Here is a 22,496-nt window from a genome sequence, read left to right as displayed (position 1 = left end):
AAGATTAATCTAAAGACATGTATCTTAAATACCGAGCAAAGTGTAATGTCTTAATACAAATTCACTTCTGCAATATGCGGCAACTTATTTTGAGATGAAACCAAAGTGTTTTTCTAAAATCAAACCTCGGTTTAAACATTAATTACTATTGTGTCAATTTACAACACTAAATAATTAACCACAACAGAAATTGTCTGGGTTAATTTGTCTTAGTTCAACCCCAAATCAATTTACAGTACAAAGCTCCAACTTCAAAGATACCCAGACCTTCCACAAAAATTCATCAGGCAAAAAATTGGAAACCAAAATTATTTGTGCCACCGTACCGTGGATGTAAAGAAACCGACTAGAAAAAGAAACAAATTTTATCCTGTTGCAAATCTTCAATAAGCTAATTTGAGGTATGGTGGACACAAAACTGTGTGTATAGACCTTTTCTTTTGCAACGTCACAGCCCGAGTTTTTGCCAACCCAGATTGGAAAACTATGGAAAGCCATGAGTGCAAATCAAGAAAAGATCGCTATTTTTTGTAACAATGTAACCAAATTTGTCGATTTTGTTTAAAACAAAACAACTAATTATGAGAAGTACTTTATTTAATTGAAAGTTTGCAGAAAATGTTGAATTTTGTTATAACATCTGTTTTTTACGATTAAGTGTTTTACTAACATTCGGCCGACCATGCCAACCAAGGCGGTTTGTTGATCAACAAAAGAAAGGTCTATACACCCAACCCAAACAGTACACTCCTATCACAACCGCCATACCTCAAAAAGCACGGAATACTTTGGTGCTGAAATTACTGAAAATAATGTTAACATATCCAGCTGAAAGTTTGTACATTGAATAGTTAAAATTGTAAGCTTACAGTAAATTCTCTTGAAACACTTTCATGATTCTGTGTGAACGCCCATGATTCTGTGTGTACGCTCATGATCCCGTGTGAATCTAAGGAAGAGATTATTAGCTTTAACATTTGTAAAAAATAAATGAAGTACACTTCCATCATGCGTTTCCACTTTTTTTTTACTCGGATTCTTTTCTCTTCTTCTTTTTCTTATCCTTCTTGGGTGTGACAGTCTCCACGACCTCGGGTGTGGTCACCTCGGAGGCCCGCTTCTTCTTTTTCTTCTTCGGTGTCTCGGTTTCTTCCTCGTCTTCGGCTACTTTCTTCTTTTTCTTCTTGGGTGGCTGGTCTGTTTCCATGGGTTCCTCTGCATCACCGTTGGTGTGCTCCTCTTCCAGGGTGGCGTTTGCTGCCTCCGACAGTCTCTTCTTGGCTTTCTTTGCCTTCTTCTTGGCTTTCTTTGCGGCAGTTTCCTCCTCTTTGACCTGTTAATATTTAGCAAATAAGGGTCTTTTAGATAAGGTCTGTTCTGATGGGCTTGGGGAATAACTTCAATCGCTACTTGCAAAACATCACAACAAAAAATTATGCAAGTTCGCCCAAAACAAGGCTAAAAGCCACTCTAGGTAAAGGGCTGCAAGGAAAAAAACAAAGGAATGCAGAAACTCAGTGGAGCTGAAAAGGTAGGAATTGATATTCCTCTTAAAAGATGGCAGATCATAGGATGAAGAGAAACATGCACCAGGCAAGGAGTTCCAAAGAGATGCAGTACGAGGGAAAAGCTTCTGGAGTAGCTCTTTGTTCTACATCTCGGCGTGACAACAAGGGTGTTTTTTCTTTTATTATTTAACTCACAACTTCGACAACCAATTGAGTTCAAATTTTCACAGGTTTGTTATTTTATGCATATGTTGGGGGTACACCAAGTGAGAAGACTGGTCTTTGACAATTACCAATAGTGTCTAGAGTCTTTAAAATGGCACATAAAACATTTTCTTGTTTTACCTCAGTCCTTGCTTCTACCATGACGTCAATGTTCTTCCTTGGTGCATCTCCCGTCTCGTAGAAGGATAGACGTTCCTCAACCTGACCTTTGAGTTTCTCACCGTACACAGTGGTTGGGAAATCTGGAGGTTAGACACAAGTAAATCAATTTATATGACAGACCAAAAAAAAAAAAAAGAATTATTACAATAAAAAAAATTATTTTTCAAAGATCAACTTGAACAAAATTAACCAGGCCTGGAGTTTGATCTTTAAGAGGGCAAGGCCATTTTCGGCCACATCATAGTTGCTAACTCAACACCAATTTATAAAGAATAAATAGTCTAGTAAGTTTCAGTGATGCGTACAAACATAACAAAACAAAATTACCTGAAAAGCAGTCAAGTCGTGATGCGATAGAACACTTGTTGGCCAGATAGCGTGAGATACGACCCTTGTTCTTCTGGCTAGCTCGTCCGATGAATGTAGAATGGAAGATGAGACCGTATTTGGGCGTATTTCCACGTGTCTTCAATGCTCTGTAAAGACAAATTAGTTTCAAGTACTATTTAATGAAAAGTACACATTTGGTATCTTTCTCATAACTGATGACAATAAAAACTTTGGGTTAGAAGCCTACATAAAAAGCTTTTAATAGTATATAACACTTTGAGAAACATTTCACTTTAAAGTAATGCGGTAATGTAAAAAGATTTTTATGGCCCCAAATTTGAATCTGGAAATTGTTATCACATATTACTTTTCATATTGTGTATTCCTATTGGGGAATAAGTGCACTGGGTTCTTTTAAATGCGTATACCTGCATGGACATAATCTTGCTCAAAATTTTTGGCAATATCTCAAAAAAAAATTCACATGTTGGTTCTATTGTATACAAGTACACTTATATCCATATTAAAACAATCGAGCAGTTCCCAAATCCATAGTTATACTCTGCCTTTGAATACAAATTCTTGAAACAATCAAAATCAGGACCCTTACCTAAAGAGGGCTTTCTCAGCACCAAGAATCTGCACCGTGGAGGCGGGGTACTTGGCCAGATTTGTCAGGCTACCAGCATGAGAAATGAGTCGGGCACCCACCTAGAAAACATAAACATTACCAAATTAAATAGTGAAGTGAGTTTGTTCACAGGAGATGCAACTTGAGAATTAGAAACAATCAGACACGGAGAGAATCTGTCTGGTTCAACAAACAGACGGCCAGGTCCAACTCTTTCAGAACCAGAGCCGAGCTACAATTTTTTACACAATGTATGCTGATTTATGGGCCACTTAATCGCTATTTTCCAAAGCCGGTCTTTATACCGACCGTAAATACATCCCCACGTGACCGGGTTTTGACCACTCAGAGACTTGAAACCGTCCTAGGTATTTATTAATACAACATGTTTTGACTGAGAATACAGAACGTAGCATTTGATTAAAACACTCACAATAAAATCCATTCATTAATAAGGTACTGTGGCAGACAACTTGATGCACTCCATTGAAGAATGTGCGATGTCAACAGTACCAAAAAGCAGGTGCAGCACACAGAAATATCAAAACTTGAAACAAATAATTTGTTTTGATATTAGAAATTGAGGTACTATGTTAATATTGACCCTTTGCGTGCACGTCACACACGGCGACTGTCGTACGCTCACCATTTTGGTTGGCAGTTATGTTATTATGTAAACGCTGCATCGTCTAAAAATGTGCACTTCGCACTATCCACTGAATAAAGCACAGAGACATTGCCCACCAAAATGGCACATCCAAGATAATTCTATACAACGTCGGGTGAAATGGGTCAAAAGAAAAGAATGGAACAATTCATTCCCTGAATTGACCTTTAGTTTGACCTCTTTCTGTGAATGGAAGTAGGTGAAATCTTGCGTCCAATTGCGGTACAAGGGACTTTTGGCCGCTATGGTCTCTGAATGGTTAATATAGGCTCATGAGAGTCTTACCTGTTCACCAATGAGTGAAGAGAGGTTCGGGGCCACATTGTGCATTCTCTCCTGCAGGTAAATGTACAGACTCTTACGGTAGTCCTGCAGGGCCATTACACGCACTGCAAACCGCTCAATATTGATCAGATCAATGGGTGATATATCCATTCCTAAAATAATAATAATAATAATATTCAAACTTGAAAACTAAACAGTATATAAAGAACTTGTGACTATTCAATTCAAAGTTTTCTTATTACTCCTTCAAAATACTGAATAAGCAATGATGTCAACAGTTAACAGTTTTGAGATGTGCCCCTTTTCATCATATCAAAAGTTGATAAGAATTAGACAGTGCAATCTCCATAAAATGTAAGATTTTTTGTTTACTTCCATTAAATAAAATGTGTAAAAATCATGCCTGTAGGAAGTCCAGGCTTGGTGGGTCTTTCGTAAACACATGATGTCACAGGTCACATTGTCTATACAAGACTTTGATATGTATTCTTTCGAGGGTTCAATGAGACAATAACTGACCCATTGATGAGCGTGAAGCATCCAGGATTGCCTGGGCCTTAGCACTGTCCATCACTATCTCCTCCAGAGCCTCCAGACTGTCCTCAGAGAGGTCTTTACGATTCTTGATGTAGTGGGCTACTTGAGCGTACATGGAGTTGTCGCTGACCACCTTCACCAACTCTGGGAAATGGTAGGAGTACCACTCTCTGAAAAAAGTAAACAAGGAAATCTCACATTTATAAAAAATATGTCAAAGATCGGTTTGTTGGAAAGGAATATTAAACCAATTATAAGCAACATACTTCAGTGTGCAAGAATGACTGGCTGTTAAATTAAAACAATCTTTTAGAACAAAAATGCAACACAGTTATTGCCCAGACAGGAGACTACCTTGTACATAAGACTTTATCAAGTAATTTCAGTTTTCTGTGGCATTTTTTCCCCATTTTTTTTCTTCTGATGCCTTGAATTTGGCCCAGTTCAAGCAAATCAGGAATGGCTTTCTTTTCATTCTTTTTCATTTCTTTCTCTATCTCATGCAGCCTGCAGCTCAAGGCTCTAAAGGAAGAAACAAGGAAATCAGCTAACACAGAGATGTTATTTTTGCATTCTGGATAAAGAAAATAATTTGTTTTTTACCCGTCTTCTGATGTGTATTAAAGCACTGAACACTCTGCACACTCCAAAGTTTTGTGAAAAAAAATCCACAGACAAATTACTCTAGTGGGGTTCAAACCAGCGACATTCGCAATGCTAGAACGAGCAGTAGCAATGAGAAGTAGCATGCCGAATATACATGAAATAGACATAGTCCAAATGGCATCCAACATACTTGATTCTCATAGAGAAGGTATTGATGTCCTTGTCCAGCTGATCCAGTAAGCTGATAGACTGGATGATCATGTTGTCCACACGGTTCACGTTAAACTTGACTTTAGCACGGGAGTAACTGTGACCCAACCCAAGCTGGGCCTTCCCTGCTGCCTGTGCAGACAGTCCCTTGATTAGCTTGTGGAAGTGGTAGCGCAGACCTTAAATATAATATAGAAAACAACAACCTTAGAACAATGTTTGAGTGAGAAATAACCTATTTAGACGGAGCCGTTTCTCACAATATTCTTTTTTATACTATCAACAGCTGTACGTTGCTTGTTACCAAGTATATTTTTATGTTAACAACTATTTTGAGTAATTACCAATAGTGTCTAGTATTTTTAAAGCATGTACAAACTGCATCAACAAAAACAAAGAGAGAGGGGAGGGATCTTACCTCTTAAGATCTCATTGACGACCCCTCCAGATTGGCAGGACGCGCCAAGGGCCTCCTGAATGGCTGCTCCTATCTTGCTATCAGCCACTCCGAGCTGGATCTTCTTTCTCTTCTTGGACGACTCTGGTAGATTGGTATCCAGGAACAGATGGAGATCTTCATGCATCACACCTGAAAGGAGTGGGAATAACATCAGAGGGTCAACAACGAGAAGCTCACAATAAGAACTAAAATTGTGTCAGTTCTTATCGAGATTGTTAATTGCATTTAAGGATAATGGCAGACCTGGAATTAGCCCACATCACCCACAGCAATTGCCATGGTGCCCTTTGCAAGCTTTCAAATCAAGTTTACAATTAAGTCATGGAAGTGCTCCGTACCAAAGGGCAGTTGCCGTGCCCTTGCTGTTCAAAGCACTAATATGTCTTGCCTCATCTTGTCAAAAAGAGAACTCCCCCTCCTCCCCCCTCAGTGATCAAGATTTTTTTTTCTAATCAGCCGCCGATTTCACCAAACTCTCCCTAACATAGGATTAATCTTAGAACTTAGGACGAGGTAGTTTTCGTATCCACAGACGTTATGACGCATTGAACCCATCCTAAGTTAGACGAGTTACTTGTCCTAACTTGAGATAGGATTAATCCTAGCGTTTCATCAAATCTTGTACAGGTCTAACCCCCCCCCCCCCCCATTGTCCTGACTGTCCTAAAAGAGGGATGGATTTTAATATTATTCAGCAAAAAATAGATCATATGTTCTCCCAGTACGGCGCCCTCGCTTAAAAGTCAAAGGTGGTTATTAAATGGCCATGCGAATAAATCTGAGCCCTTTTATTGTTTTGTCATCATTCTAAGATTTTCTGCATCTAGGGTGTCCAATTCATGAGGTCCATTCAATATAATAAACATGTCAAAGGGACACGCACTCTGATTGGTGGAAGACTGCAAACGTGGGGATGTATTAATGTTATCTGAAATGAAACTGCCCTTACAATCATTAACAAGGCAATCCAGGGCAAATGAGTAACAAAGACTGGAACAAATTGTAGTGTATTGTACTCACCTTCTGAGATACTGTTGATGTTGTCCAGGGCATTGGCACCAGACTTGAATGGGGAAAAAGCATGGAGCTTGACGAGGGATGCAAATTTGCCAAAGTCCGTCACGCTCTTCTCTACATCAGCTTGCAGCATGGAGATCTCCTCAAACTCCGTCACATCAAAGAGGCCATAGCCAGAGGCGTGCTCGTAGAGCACGTACATTTTCACCTGTTGTATTATTGAGAGATGTACATGTATGAGAGTAACCGACGTAATGAAAAACATACAAAAACTTCTGCATTATCAGACCTTGAGACCATTGCCCCTGGTCTTGGCCTTGGTGCCCCTTCAAAAGTTTCCCATTGACTTAAAGATTTCCCAATAGAAGTGCCCTTTGCAAAGTGAAAACTTGCCATTCCAAAAGTTGAAATTCCAGGCCTGGCGTATGCTGCGAACAATGCACTAAATAAATGCAACATACAAAATGATTTGTAGATACTCTCTTGGACATCTGACTGTCTGAGGAGTTCCCATTTGACACTGTTGACTTACCCTTCAAGACCATTGAAGGCAAACCTAGGTGACAGGCATTTGTGAAGGCTGCTTCTTAACTATGGAATAATCTCCCATTAGACAACCATCTTCATTCACTTCAAAAATTTAGGTACCTCTTCAAATTGCCACAGATTTACAATAAACTTACACGGTTTGAAGATAATGATAGTAGAAAGCTTCCCTTCAAATATTACTTACTGAGGTGCTGTAGTATTTGAGAAATGAGTAAAACAAGTCACAAAACAATTTTCGTCTCAGTGAGGCGAAGAATATTTTAGCATGAAAAACGTAGAAGTTCTGGTTAACACATTTCTACATCCTAAAACTGAGACGAAAATTATGTTTGTGACATTGTTTTACTCATTTCTCAAAAACTCTGAACCTCAGTATGTAATATTTGAAGGGAAGCGTTCTTCTATCATTATCCTCAAACTGTGTAAGTTTAATGTAAATCTGTGGACATTGTGTTTTGTGTTAGAAAAAGTAAATACATGTAGACCCTTAGTAAGGGAATCAATGTGTGGTGAAGAGGTTTTCCGCTAGTGGTTTAAACCCAAAGAGGCCTGGTTCTTGATAATTTTACCGAGACGAAGTTGAGGTAAATTATCAAGAGCCAGGCCTATGCGGGTCTAAACCACTAGTTGAAAACCGATTCAACACACTTTGATTCCCATTCATAATACCTTTTTGGTCAAAAAACATCAACACTTATGGTCAAAAAGTAAGACAAATTCAAAAATAATTTTCCAATGATTTCTTTCAACACAACACCCCTCCAGCTATGAAATGGTAAGGCCCAGTCAAGGCCCTCGGGTAAAACTCCTTTTATAAGGGAGTGCTGTGCGCGTCGCGCGTGATGTGGCACAACCGTCTTGGCAGTTGCTCTTGACCAATAGGAATAAAGAAACCGTCTTATAAGCACAGGTGCAAACTGATAACTCGCGTGTCACACCCATGTTTCAACACTTTTTACTGGTCATAAACAAAGGTTTATCCACACCCACGTGACGCGCTTTCCACCAATAGGAATAGCGAAACTGAGGTATTTATGAATATGTATTTAACTCCAAAGTCAAGAACCAATTCGTTTTTGATTAATTCATACCAGTACTTTAGTGTTGTTCTTTGTATTTTCTGATTTTTTTTTTACCACGAAAGCTCTGATTTTTTTTTATAGCGAAAGCTTGTGAGCCCGAAGCCGAACTACAAACATCTGTCTTTGGACGTAGAAGCCCTCTGCAGTATTGGCATTCTATATGGTTTTAAAGGAACACGTTGCCTTGGATCGGACGAGTTCTACCAATCAAATGACAAGGATCAAGTATGGGAACAATTGTACAAACACAGTAAGAAGTGTCCAGGTAATTAGGAATGATTGATAATTAAACAATGACACTCTCTTTTCAAACAAAATATTAATGCAATATTACATTTCCTTGGTTTTTTTTTTATTAGAACTTAACAAAACTTTACAGATAAGTTAGCACTTGAGAAAATAAGAATAATGTAAAATGCAAGATTTGCCATTCATGCTGAACACACCAGATCAAGAATGCATAGAATTAAGCATTTTTGGTTGATACTGTACATGCACAATTGTATATCAGTAAAAAAAAAAAAAAAAAAAAAGGAACAAAAAAAAAGGGTCAACAAGATCACAAAGGGTGCATTTTTTGAAAATTTTACATTACACTAGGGCCTATAGACGATGTGACCTCTGACGTCACACGAAAACCATAACATGATTCGCGCGCATACCGCCGGGCAAAACCTTTGTGTTTTTGCAGCCAGCTAGAAAGTGTACGCAATCTTACTATGACTACGCAACTCAGTGCCCGGCGAAACATGACGTATATAGTGTTTTGTCAACAGAGGGCAGTTTGAATGTAAACATAGGTCACATCGTCTATATACACAAGCTTTCTGGTCCCCAATTCATTGATTATTGAGATCCAACATGTGCTGTATATAACAAATAACTAGCTACAACAGTGCAGGCCTGATACATACTTCACGTAGGCAATGGAGGCGTTTTCTCTCCATGCCCCCCCTGGTTATTGCCTTGGTGCCCTTGAAATGCTACCGTACAAATTTACATTTTCCTCATAGGCTGTCCTTTTACCAAATAGAAAATGTCGAAGTGCCCTTGTCCTTTCAAAAAAGAAGCATACAGGCCTACAGCGCAATGAACTCTTAAAATGTACAAATTCGGAATGACGGAAATGGTAGACGTGCAAGGGGTCACTATATGCGGGTTCTTTTAACCCCCATCAATACAATAAATTGGTTTCATGGTAAAAAAATATATAAAAAAACACATCTCAGAATCCAATTCATTCAATAGAGACTTAGAATTTATATTTTTGAGCCAGGAACACAATACAAATGGTAAAGCTGGGAACGACCATAAAATCTTTCTTTTTTATAATGTTAAAAACGATTCACAACAGTGTTTAAGAAAATCGGGCAAACTTGATTGCCACGAACACCGACAAAGCAAAATCCAATGGTCTTCTTTGCATATGTCACTACTCCACTACAGAAACAAAGCAAACGACACCGGCCAACATCACTAGTTTGGAGTTAAATGTTCAATACTGTTGGAGATTGGCATTCAGAAACGGAAGCAACTGGATATCTCTAGCATCTAACAGGGACCTCTTGGCTGTAATGCGACCACCCGCTGAGCTGAATAACTGCTCTGAGGGAACGCTGGTCGACGGAATGCAGAGGTACTTCATGGCAACTGCCGACAGCATCGGGTACCTGGGACCATTCTGCTGCCACCACTTGAGAGGCTCTGCCTCCAGACCAAGGCGGGGCTCAGTGAGGTATCTGCGAATCTCATCTTTAGCGCCTCCTATGGGTTCTGAGTCAGCCACGCCCATGTTCTCATCTTCGAACATGTTGCCCAGTAAGGAAGCCCACGCCATGACGGGTTTTTTAGAGGGGGGCTCGTCTGTCGAGGCACTTTCATCTATCCTGTTCTCGGTGAGTAGCAAGGCCTCCTTGGCAATCTCATTGTGAAGTTCAATCTTCTGCATCTCAGAGAGGAAAGGCAGTTTCTTGTAGCGGGCGTCTAAAAACGTGGCCTTGGGGAGGATGACAGAGTTACTAGGGTCATCGTAAACACTGAACAGCTCTTCCGCCATGGCTTGTTTCATCTCGGTGATCTCGGGCAGGTCGCCTGCTCTCTGCTTCAGAACTTCCTTCAGATAATATAAAGCTGGCATGAGTCCAGATACAGAGACGTAACTTTTGCCGAGGAAGGTCTCTGATAGTGTCTGAAGAGGAGCTAAGACTTTCTCAATCTCTTCGACAATTTTTATGTCGGTCTCAGAAAACTCCAGATCCATTCTCTCTGAGGCAGCAAGTACCGTCTTCAGTAGCTCTCTCTTATCCAGTATGGCCCTCAACATGCTGTGTGTTGTGCCAAGTGGAACTTTCAGGTCTTGCATGGTGATGTCTAGGGAGGTTTCCTGAGGGGTCGCTGGCCGTGGTGGCTCTGTCTGGTGGATTGAGGTCAATGCAGAGATATCAGTGTGGTCCTCTACTCCTATCTGAGCTGCTGTCACTAACTGCTCAAGGACATCGAGCTGCCGCTGGACATCAAGGTGCTGGTTGCTGTCATACTGCTGAGAAATGTCAACTTGCTGGGAAGCCCCCGGTACTTCTGCCTCTGCCTGGATAGACTCATCGATGGAAATTTTCAGTTTTGGCGAACCATGGATAAACTCTACCAGCCTTATGCAACACTGAATGGGCCCTTGGACACCAGGGCACTGCAGTCCTGCGATGACCAAGGAATTCAGAGTGTGGCCAAGGCACGGGACATGCTTTCCTGTGAAGCTGTTCTTAACAGCGTTGTTGGTGACCAGAGCGCTGATCTTTAGCGGGTCATCACTGATTCCCCACTCGGCAGCAACCTTGTTGAGAAACTCTGCTATGTGCACAGCATCGTGAGGCAGAGGAAACTCTACATTCTCTAGCATGAAACTTTTCAGCTCCCAGTCAAATGTCAGAAGGTGAGCCGTCACGGCCATGTACTGCTCGATGGAAGAGCGCCCCCAGACATCGATAGAAAGCGCAACGTGTTTGGCCTCCTTCACCATCGGCATGACAGTCGTTTGCTTGACTTGATCATACAGGAGGGGCATGACCCGCAGGGTGAAGTCTTCCCTTGTCGGGAGGTTGTATCTTGGATCAAACTCATACAGCATTTTCCTGAAGCTGGGCTCTTCTAAGGATTCCAGAGGCTTCAGGTCCTTTGCAAGATAGTTGGCGACACAAGCCGACAATCTCTTTCTTCTGCTGGTCTGCAGTATACCTGTTCTTTGCTGTCTCCCCTGTGGAATATAAACGACAAGAGGGGGAAAATATATTAAGTTAATTAGAAAAGGAAACTTAAACACAAATTGCAGATTTCATCTATTTGAGTTTTGTAACAGAGTTTTAACCCCCACCCCCTCCCCAAAAAAAATAACAAATACCATTTGCAACTCTAAACAAACACCGAATGTTTTCTTGAATTTACGTTACTTATTTCCGTGAATTTTGTTACTACTTATCGTAATAAATAGAGCCTGGTGAAGTGTATAAACAGAGCTATTGTAATGTACATCATAAGGGCATTACCACGCTAGGCAATTTACAGGCAACCAGTTCAAGGCAATCAATCTCAAAGAAGAGAATCCATTCACATTTGAATGTTCACATATTATTCTTAGGGATGGCAGTACAATATTTGAAAAAAAATGCTTCTGTGCTACTAAAGTGGTTCTATAGTCTGCACTGCAATTAATTGCCTCAAAGTTGCCTGTAAAAGTTGCCTCGTATGATAAGGCCATTAAGCATTCCACACTTGTCTCACCTCACTAGATGGTGTGCCCATCATCCTCCGTGGGGTACTAGCGACCATCTTGTGTACCCTCGGATGACGATGATCCAGATGGTTCCGCATGACGGTGGTGCTGGAGTTAGTGTAGATCAGCTGCTTGCCGCAGATGGCACACACTGCTTTATCAGTAGACAAGGCCTCGTCCGGGTCGTTGGGGTCGGGCATGAAGCCGAAGAAGCGCCAGATAGCGCTGGAGGTGGCCCCTTTCTTACGAATTAGCCCTTTCTTTTGCAGCAGGTCTTCGGAGAAGAGTTCTTCTTCTGTCTGCAAAACAAAACCCACAAAAACAACATTTAAATTCTAAATCTTCCTTTTTCATTTTGACCAGAGTGGAAATATTATAGTAGTGGAAATCTGAATTGCACGTAGGCAATTACTAGTTTTATAAATTATTTAACTGTCTTTGAAACAACAAGAATCAACTTAAGTATCCATGGCCCAAATTCATAATTTCTTGCTAAGCAGAGAAATTTGATGAGCAGAATTTGGAAATCGTGCTCTTTTCACAAGAGATTCTTACCAATGAAGCCATATTTGATTCCTCGATCTCGGCCTGATCCTCTGCAACTTTCACCTTGGGGTCGGTGGCGTTGATGTCCAGCATGTCCTGTGACACCTCTACCATCTCCCATTGGTTGTGCTCAGCAAACTCCTTCTTGTGGATGAGGCGCATATGGGAGCGCATTGGAGAAGTGCCGCCATGATAACTCATCTTCTTCTCGCAGAGGTCACAGGTCACAAACTCCTTGTTGGTCTCTTGGGTCTCGGGGTCGATGGGGAAGTAGAAGTAGTTCCAGACCCAGCTGGAGCTTCTCTTGGGGACCATATTCTTCCTCTTGCGAAGCTCATTGCCTTGAAGCCGTGACGACTGGAAGCAAAAAATAATAAAAGATGATAAAATTTACTTTTATTTTGTTTGCCATCAGTGGCTTTGGTACAAATATAATTATTTTTGTTCTCAACTTCCCTATCATAATTCCACGCCTTGTGCAAGTCTACAATGTTTATCGCAAAACGTCTCTTACTTATTGTTTGAAATTAAAAATTATTTGAATTCGTAAATGGGAAAAGCTTTATATGCAATCCCAAAAAAAAATCAATAACAAAATTGTGAAATTGGATTTTGTTATAAGTAAGAAGAAGAACATTTTATGGAAATGACAAGTACAGATTACTGAAACATGAGACTTTAGACAATTATAATAAATTATTTAGATTGGAAAATATTTCTTTACAAAACACAAACAAACCTGGCTAAATTTATTTTCAAGGAGTATTGGTTGAACTGATTTTTGTGCCGAAAAGAAAGCCAAAGTAATATTTAAGTAAAACGGGGATGGTACTCACCATAGTTGATCGAACACCCTTTGGTCGGCCCACTTTTCCCTTGGCCATTTTTTTTTCTGGTGGAGCTTTTACGAGGGTGTCAAACACATTGGGGTGGCGCCCCTTCAGATGTTTATGCATCACCGTGGTGCTCTTGTTGTACGAGAGGCACTTGTTGCACAGCGCACAAACAATTTCATCCTCGCAGGCCGGTTCAGTTGGATCGCTGGGGTTGCACGGAAACCCAAAGTATTTCCAAATGGGACTGGAAAAGCCTTTTCGAACGAGGAGATTTTTCTGCAGCAATAGATCTTTCTGCATGATTGTGCCACGAGGCTGTAGAAAAAGAATAAGATAAAAGCTCTCTCATTGTTTGCAGGTGGTAACACTTTGGAACTTTTTCTCTATTCTGTATTCTCTTCTTAGCCTTTTTGTCACAAGATCATTGCTGTTTTCTGCCTCATCTCATAAGTTCGAAAATGCTTTACCAATCCTTAACATTCCTGTGGCGTTTCAGGAGATGTTCTCAATCTGTGAAATTTAAAAGGTATTTTGGCACTCCAAGCATGGATGCTTAGCAATAGCATGCTTAGCATACTGCATTTATAATTACAATTCATTTTAAATTTATTTAAATTTACTTAAAAATTTACTTAACATTTGTGAAACATAATTTTGAGGGACTGAAATAGCAAAACAAAAATTGTCCTTTACAGTTGGAACTTGCAATTAACCTGGGCCCAATTTCTTAGCTCTGCTGACCGCAACTTCGCTTCGCAAGCAAAGAATCGGTTCAACGGAAGCAGGGAATTTCGCTCTTACGTCAAGCGTAATGTCACGGGTAAGCAGGTAAGTTTTGCTTGTGCACATGAATATTCATGTATTCCACAGTCTTCACTTACACTTACAGAAATTTGGCACTTGCACAGTAAGTGGAGACTGGACATGCTGGAGAAATCAGCGCAGAACTCGGCGATGACAGAGCCATGAAATTGGGCCGCATTTGATTTGTTTTTGGATAACTTTCAGTATGGCACCACCACTTTTTCACTCATTTTTACAAAAAGGGATATCTCCTCATTGAGATAAATTAATTAGGCCTACTATATTTATAATTCATATAGAATAAAAAAGTGGTGGTGCCATACGAAGCGGGGAGTTTTTTCCTACTTTTTGTTGGGACTATTTTTACCTTGAAAATTAATTTTAAATTTAACAAGAAAAATCTCCCAAAACTAAAGCTACAGGTACAGCACTTGTGTTGGTACGTCATAGTAAAACATAAAACATTAGTTTACTGGAAACCGTTCTCAATTAAAAACACTTGAGACAAAATAAATAGTTTTTGCTGGTGTTGGGTTTAAAAATAAAATGCACATGTATGCCCCAGAATGGGTGGCCAGATGTCGGAATTACACGCACTACAATAACAATGCACATTATTACATTTATTATTCATACAGTCAGCACTTCGATGTTCGACGAACTGCAAATTGATTTGCTAAAATATACATTTTATGATCAATTTGTGAGCTTTTAACATATCTAATAAAACAACCTAATGTCTAAATCTTACCATTTTGAATTTATGCTCTCAGTAAGTGGCAGAATAAGCACAACTCTTCAAATCAACATTTCTAACTCTAGATTTGGAAGAAAGTTCAGGGGCTTCTGTTGCGAACTTGAAGCCACGCCGCGTGTGCTGTAAAGTGACTGGTACCTAGTGTAAATTCCAACACATTCTTAACGCAGTTTCTGCACACCAGCTAAAACAGCATGGCGATAAGCCGTGTGCGCATGCATGGCAAGTCTACACTTTGGAGAGTGCTCAATCTTCAAAGTGGGCAAAAATGTGCGCAAACTTCCGATTGAGCAAATCCTTAAAATGCGCCTTTTCACACACGGGGGAGCGTGCTAAGCTCTAGAGGGCGCCAGATCAATAACGTGGTTGGTGCACCAAGTTTTGTTTGCCCGGCGGATTTTGATGAGAGACACGAAAGAAGCGGTTTGGCTTGTTTGTCAAGAATGTCTAGGAGTAGGAATTCGGGATCAACAACAGCGTCATGGGGATACAAGGCACTACGAGGAAGACCCAAACCAGTGAGACAATTTATTTAGTTATGTTTGAAGACTTTGATTTCGAAATGAAAGTTAAAACTTAACTAAGGAAAAACGGCTAGCCCACCACCAAATTTAAGTTGTGAATGCAATGTGGTGGCTGAGGGTGAGAGACGTCACGTGTGGGTTCGAATCTCGGTCCCCGCACATGTGTCCTTGACCATGGAGCTTGACCAAGAGTCTTGAGACACTGAATGTCATGCACTTATGCAGTATAGCTAATAGGGACATTGTATTAAGTTCAGCTTGTTGAAAATTGAAGGGCCCATGGGGGCTGTCCTTACTCTATGGTTTGACACCTTGAAATATTCAATGGATCTCTCTCTGATCTGACTCCTGAGTCTGAAAAGTTTCCGTATGGGGCCACCACTTTTTCGTTCTAATTTACCTCAATGATCCTTTTTTGTAAAAATGATTGAAAAAGTTGTGGCGCCATACAGAAAGTTATCCGCAGGCTGCCAGTGCCAGCACATTGTTCAAGCAGGTCATGAGTTTCAACAAGGTCCCTATAGTATGACGAGGGCAGAAGAATGTCAACAGACTTTCTCCATGCTGGTCTGTCTATCTCATGATTTGTCTATATGGCTCACCAGCCAGACCAGCAGAGTATACAGTAGTTCTGGTACATATGTTTTTATGGTTGGAAGTTGGTCTTAACTGGTCGCCCAGCAAAGTCGCCCAGCAAAGTCGCCCACTACAAATACGCCACTACAAAGTTGCTCGCTACAAAGTTGCCCACTACAAAGTTGCTCACTACAAAGTCGCCCACTACAAAGTTGCTCACTACAAAAGTCCTGTATTGACTACAAAGCCCACTACAAAGTCGCCTACTTCAAATTCACCCACTCTGTTGGGGGTGACTCTGTCAGGGTTGTCTTTGAGAAGGGGCGACTTTGTATGAGCGAGGGGGCGGCTTTGCTATGGGGCAACTTTGCAGAGGCCGACTTTGTACTATTCTGACTCTGCCAGCAGGTGTCCCTGATTCGCACCCCAGGAAGGACAGTGCAATGTATACTGATAATATTCCCCTCTCATCTCATAATAATAACTTTACTTTCCCCAGCTTGTCGTCAGATTAACTGAAATCAACCAGTACATTACATGCCATTTATGCAGCGGGTATTATGTAGATGCAACAACTATCATTGAGTGCCTTCATACATGTAAGTTAACCTGACTCTGTTCGAGTCCATTCGACTCCAAATGATTTCATTAGACTGAGCAGACTTCAGTGACTGGCAGTAATGTTTTGTAGTCAATTCAGCCAGGGCCAATGTTCTCCCTTAACAGTCAAAATACACTCCTGGCTAGTTTGGTGTTGGAAAGCGTTCCTACACAATGCAGGCTTGTATGTTTCGTTTTCGAAAGGGCAAGGGCACCCAGGCGTTTTCTCCTTGCTAAAGGGCACCCTAAGAGGAAATTGTAAATTTATACTGAGCATTTCAAGGGGCACCAAGGCAATGACCAGAGGGCAGGGAGGCAACGAAGGTATTCATTGCCACCGTGAAGTATCCGACTTGAAGGGGCAAGTGAAACAAAAAGCTAAAACTGGTCCTGTTGGCTAGTCATTGAAAATGTAATGCCCTTTAGGGCAAAACGTGGTAGCTCTGCTGCGCATGGAGGTGTGACTAAAACAGGACTCAGAGCAAGTTTACTACTCTGGCAAAGTATCAGAGTGTAATTGACTCTCTTAAATGAGTCAACCTGACTCTTTATGGGTTAATTTGAGTTTTGACAAGTCAAAGTGGCTGTCTGTGAAGCAACATCAGTCACTGTGTTTGTTAGTCAAACTGATACACTATGAGTTGACTTTATCTTACTCCCTTTTGAGTGAACCCAACTCCTCCTTGTGAGTCATCTTGATTCCATTTGAGTTGATCTTGATCAACATTTGAGTTGATCTTGATCAACTCAAATTCATCTCACCTTGTGTTTGTTTTAGTCAAACTGATTTACTATGTATGAGTCGACTTTGATCAGTTTATGAGTTTATCTGACTCCTTATGAATTATACTGACTCTCTCTGAGTCGACTTGATTCCATCTGACCCCTTTTGAAATAACCCTGGCATTCTCTGTGAATCATCCTGTATTCCTTTGAGTTGACCTGAGTCACTTAAAGAGATCACTGACCTTTAAACTGTACTCTGGTTGAGTCAACTTGACCCTCTGTGGATTCTGACAATTTTAACCTCTTTTCTTTCCTGAAGTTTGTAAAAGCTGTCTCATTCAGTATCTCCATACCAGTAAGAAATGTCCGACCTGTGATGTCCTCATTCACGAAACCAACCCGTTCAGCTGTATCAGGTATGAACAATTTGTTTATTGTGTCTTCATTGCCAGGGGTCAAAATTGCTGCTAGCCCGGGACTAACCAATTTAAAACCGGCATACTAATTTTTCCAGTTTGATAGCCCGGCGTGCTAGTGGAAAAATAATGCGAAAATTAACATCACAAACAATAGTGAACTGTGCTGATATGGTATTGTAAAATTAACTAGGTTCGGTGAGCAATTTTGTCCATGACTCGAAGCGTAATGTGTTTTTCAGGCTACCTAAACCTCATCAGGGATACTCAAAATTCTGGGTTACTTGCCCTGTTGACTACCATAAAAATACACTTAACCTTGACACTTGATTCGGTCTGGGAATCTTGGGGATTCCATTTACTAATTCTGGTTAGTTATTAACAACAACACATTGCTCACCACACAAAATCTCAATGCTCTGTTCAAATAAAAGGGAACACAATTAGAATTCAATACTTATTTGTTCAATATGAGCTTGAGTGAGGCCAACCTAGAACACACTGGACAAAGGCCTTAAAACCGACACCATAATGGCTGTGTGTGATGCTAAAATCCTGGCCAAAATGCTTCGGCGACGGGACAATAAATCATTTTGAGATAAGGAGGACAAATTACTATAACACATTAGGTTTGGGTAAATTTGTCGGTTTGTCGGTTTCACTCAAACCAAACTGTGCACTCCGTATTATAGTGGCCGCCATACTTAAAAACGGCTCATAAACATGTCCTTCTCACAATCGTCTGATCTGTGTTAATAACCACCAGCTGGAGTGCAGACCGCGCAATGAGAGGCAACAATGACTAAGGACTTGGAGCTTGGCAGGCCCAACGAAAAATATAACCCAAATTGGAGCAGAATCGCTAATAGGAATTACAGGCATGCAACTTTTCAGCTAGTCAGCTGATTTCCTCTTTTTTCTTTTCGAAACAGTGCCATAGATAACTGAATAACACTGTAGAAAAGTTAAGTGTGATCGGCCTTTTTCTCTTTTTTTGGCAACAGGAAAGTTGCATGTCTGGATTTATATTTGTTGGTAAAAGCACTCAGTTGGGGCAAATGAAATCTGATGCAAAACATATGTTGCAAGAACGAAATTGTGCTATGCAGTAAAGTGATACGGTGTCTTTTGATCTGTTACAGGCTGGATCGGACAAAACAAGATGTCCTCAACAAACTCCTACCATACGTGTCATCAGGTAACGAATATTCATGAGCGATAATCACAAATTGGTTTTACTAACATCTGACCTATTTCCACTCTGCCAAAATGGTGAAAGTAAAGGTCATGACATTGTAGTCCAATGATTTCATTGGAAAATTGAATTAACCTCTCAGCCATTGATTGATTTGACTCCCATAAATGGCCAACCGTGTTAGTCAACGAGGTTAAAGGAAAACCACGCAATTTCAAGGCATATTTGTGTGGATCATTGGTTTCTACTGTTAAATCATCTTTCCAACCATTATGCATTTTATAACAAACGGTTAAACGCGCTTTTTAAAGACCAACTCTTACGATCCAAGGCAACGTGTCACTGTAATTCAGAATTTGGTTTGGTGCGATTCTGGAGCGCCTCTCCGAAACGGGTGTAAGGCCTTCTCAGTAGCTGGACCAAGATGCTGGAACTCACTACCTCTCAACGTTCGTTCTAGCATCTCTGTTCATTAATATAGTTATGCAGGCCTGTATTCTTCATTTTTGAAAAAGGGCAAGGGCACAAAGGCATTTTCTCCTTGGTAAAAGGTGCCCTCCTCTACTGGAGCATTTCAAGGGCACCAAGGCAATGACCAGTGGGCACGGAGGCGACGCCTTCATTGCCTTGAAGTATCGGGCTTGGTTATGAGTATTGGTGTTCAGATTGTGATTACTTCACTCTTAATTGTTAACTCCCCACAGATGAGCATGAAAACAAGATATTATTCTACAAGCAGAGAGGCATACAGTTTCCCGAGCAAGGTAAATGTGGAATTCCATTCCTAACTCCATCAAAAGTTCTAGTTTTCTTGCCATGTTCAAAAGGTCACTGAAAATATTCTTTTTCAATCAGTAACTCTCGCCTGGCTTGGCCTGCACGTTCTTGTCAAAGAGAGATCAGTTTTTCGCGGGTCTTTCTTGGCTAAATGCTGCAAGCTTTGCCTAGTCGTGGTTTTCCTCTTGTTTTTTTTATTGCATTCCCTTTGTTATTTTTCCTGTCATTCTCTAAGCACTTTGTTACCTTAGAGAAGGCGCTATATAAATGGTATTATTATAATTATTATTAAATCAATGATGTCTTTACTACAGACTAACTACAGACTGTCGTCTATTTACCCGCTGTATGAAACGGTGTTTTAAAGTACACTTGTGCACTTTTATAATTTTTGGTTTTTTTCCCAAATGGCAACGATCATGCTGAGTGTTATATAGAACGAAATAGAACTGCTTAGAACTGCTACTGGCTTCCTTCAAAAGTCCTCAGACCCACTTGTTTCTTAAATGTTTGTACTGCCTTCCAGGTTTTTAGTTACTGTTCGGTTTATGTTTACTCAATATTGTAATTTGTTTGCTTAGATCTGCTTCTGGCTGGTCCAGGTTTTAGGGATGGTTCATTTCCAGACTTTTTATAATTGTATTGCTGTTTTTTAATTTCTTAGGTTTGTTAATGATTAATTACTAAGATTAGTTCTTTTTAGCCTTTTTTTTTCTTTTCTTAATTGTATCTATGTGCAGCGCCTTGAGCGTCTTTTAGGCGGACTTTGGCGCTATATAAGTTTCGTTATTATTATTATTATTATATTATTATTATCTTTTCTTATACAGTTGAAACACAATCACGTAGTGCTTCACCGATCGATCCGACATTACCAGTTCAGTCGACCTTACCAATTCAGCCAACATTACCGATCCAGCCAACATCACCGATCCAGCAAACATTATCGATCCAGCAAACATTATCCATTCAGGCTAAATTACCAATTAAGCCATCATTACCGATCCAGCTACCAACCCCTCCACCAACACCTCCCCCTCTTCTGCCTCCTCCACACGCCCTACCCCAACTGCCTCCTCAAAAACCATTGGCACAGACCCAAGAAGCAGCCACGACCACAGGAGTAATCCACCATCTCACAGACAATTACATCTCACTACTATTAGAGTTTATTGGGTGAGTTATTGGAGCTGAACAATTTGAAAGTTAACCAGGGCCCAATTTTATAAAGCACAAAAAGTAGCTTAAGCACAGCAGCATTATTTTAACAAGATAAAGGTTACCAGCCAAAAGTTTCATCTCCCATTTAGGCCTACTATCTGTAGCTAGTTTTGTGCTAAATTTTGCTAAGCAGCAATTGTTTAAGCAGTATTCGCTGCTTAAGCTGTTGAGCTGCTCAGCAAAAAATACTGCCTGACAAATTTGTTTGCTAAGTCTGAAATGAGTGGGGTACCAGTCATAGCAGTGGTAAATGAGCGGTGATTATGCTGGAACCTTTTTTGGCAAATCAAGAGTATTCTGTGCTTAGCACGACTGTTTGCTTGCAGGCTCTATGAGTTGGGCCCAGTTGATTCAGTGGCTGCAGCTGTGGCTTGATAGTCACATGAACATGTGTTGGAGTGTAGAATGCCATTAGCAACATCATAGCAACAGCCATAGCCGCAAGTTCTGACGCTTCTTTACATTGTTTTAGAACTTTCAATGTCACCCATGGTGATTTTGCCATGTAAGAGTTGAGACGACTTTAGTGTGAGATTTGTTTCTAATAACATTGTTATTGTTTTCCTATAGGGCAAGTCACAGTTATAAGAAAAGTGGGGTAAGTATTTTCTTTTGTTATTACGAGCCATAATATAAAAAAATCCCAGGCACCAGTGATATTTTTCCTACTTTAGTCTGATTCCCGATTAAAGCCTACACCATTTGTACATGTACTCAATCAAATGTTTGTTCTTTTTCAAAGGAACAAATATCATGCCTGTTATCCCCATTCAACATCAAAGCAATCGTACAGTTTTGTCCAAAGGCCCACACTTTGTGTATCACAACTTATCTATAAAATAACAAACCTGTGAAAATTTAGGCTCAATCGGTCATCGGAGTCGGGAGAAAATAACGGGAAAACCAACCCTTGTTCCGCACGTTTAGCCTGTGTCATGACATGTGTTTAAAATAATCCGTTATTCTCGATATCGAGAATTGATAATTGTTTTAATGTTTTCTCAAAAAGTAAAGCATTTCATGGAATAATATTTCAAGGGAAGTCTTTTACCATTACCTTCTGTAAACCCTGTAAGTTATTTGTAAATCTGTGAACTTTTAATTTTTGTTCTGTTCAGAAAGTGTCCAATGGCTTTAACATCTGTTGATTAATTAATCATTCATAAATACCTCGAGACAGTTTCGCTATTCCTATTGGTGGAGAGCGCGTCACGTGGGTGTGTATAAACCTTTGTTTATGACTGGTAAAAAGTGTTAATTCATGGGCGTGATACGCGACCTTGCACCTGTTCTCATAAGACAGTTTCTTCTATCCTATTGGTCGAGAGCAATGGCTGAAACAGTTGTGGCCACATCACCGCGATAACGCGCGAGGTGCACAGCATTCTCTTTAAGGAGTTGTTTACCCGAGGGCGGCGGAGGGCTTTACCATTTCATAGCTGGAGGGTGTTGTGTTGAAAGAAATCATTTAACAATTATATTT

At 40.4% G+C, this 22,496-nt stretch overlaps 2 protein-coding genes across 3 annotated transcripts; one reads left to right on the top strand and one right to left on the bottom strand.

Moving 5' to 3' along the window:
* Positions 1–558: 558 nt before the first annotated feature.
* LOC117294407 (nucleolar protein 56-like) lies at positions 559–15,104 on the bottom strand. Of its 2 annotated transcripts, XM_033776792.1 has the most exons (10): positions 14,973–15,104; positions 6,642–6,846; positions 5,580–5,750; positions 5,142–5,340; positions 4,328–4,515; positions 3,809–3,960; positions 2,836–2,936; positions 2,223–2,371; positions 1,854–1,975; positions 559–1,333 (listed from the first exon to the last, which is right to left on the bottom strand). In XM_033776792.1, exons 1-10 carry the CDS (start codon positions 14,973–14,975, stop codon positions 1,028–1,030), a joined length of 1,596 nt encoding a protein of 531 aa, XP_033632683.1. In that variant the 5' UTR covers positions 14,976–15,104; the 3' UTR covers positions 559–1,027. The 2 variants fall into 2 exon arrangements, with proteins under 2 accessions (XP_033632683.1, XP_033632682.1); XM_033776791.1 differs by lacking the exons at positions 559–1,333; positions 1,854–1,975; positions 2,223–2,371; ... (4 more) ...; positions 5,580–5,750; positions 6,642–6,846 and adding exons at positions 9,016–11,519; positions 12,044–12,334; positions 12,591–12,938; positions 13,418–13,732.
* Positions 15,105–15,292: 188 nt separating this feature from the next.
* Positions 15,293–22,161, top strand: LOC117294726 (probable E3 ubiquitin protein ligase DRIPH). The gene is made up of 8 exons (XM_033777239.1): positions 15,293–15,496; positions 16,578–16,677; positions 17,724–17,820; positions 18,963–19,018; positions 19,720–19,779; positions 20,623–20,968; positions 21,584–21,611; positions 22,132–22,161. The coding sequence occupies exons 1-8, from the start codon at positions 15,422–15,424 to the stop codon at positions 22,159–22,161; spliced, it is 792 nt and encodes a 263-aa protein (XP_033633130.1). The 5' UTR covers positions 15,293–15,421.
* Positions 22,162–22,496: the final 335 nt, after the last annotated feature.

Source organism: Asterias rubens, chromosome 9 (assembly GCF_902459465.1).
Source record: "Asterias rubens chromosome 9, eAstRub1.3, whole genome shotgun sequence".
Lineage (NCBI taxonomy): Eukaryota > Metazoa > Echinodermata > Asteroidea > Forcipulatida > Asteriidae > Asterias > Asterias rubens.
The sequence above is the reverse complement of the archived record's forward strand: the minus strand, read 5'-3'. Positions and strand labels throughout refer to the sequence as shown.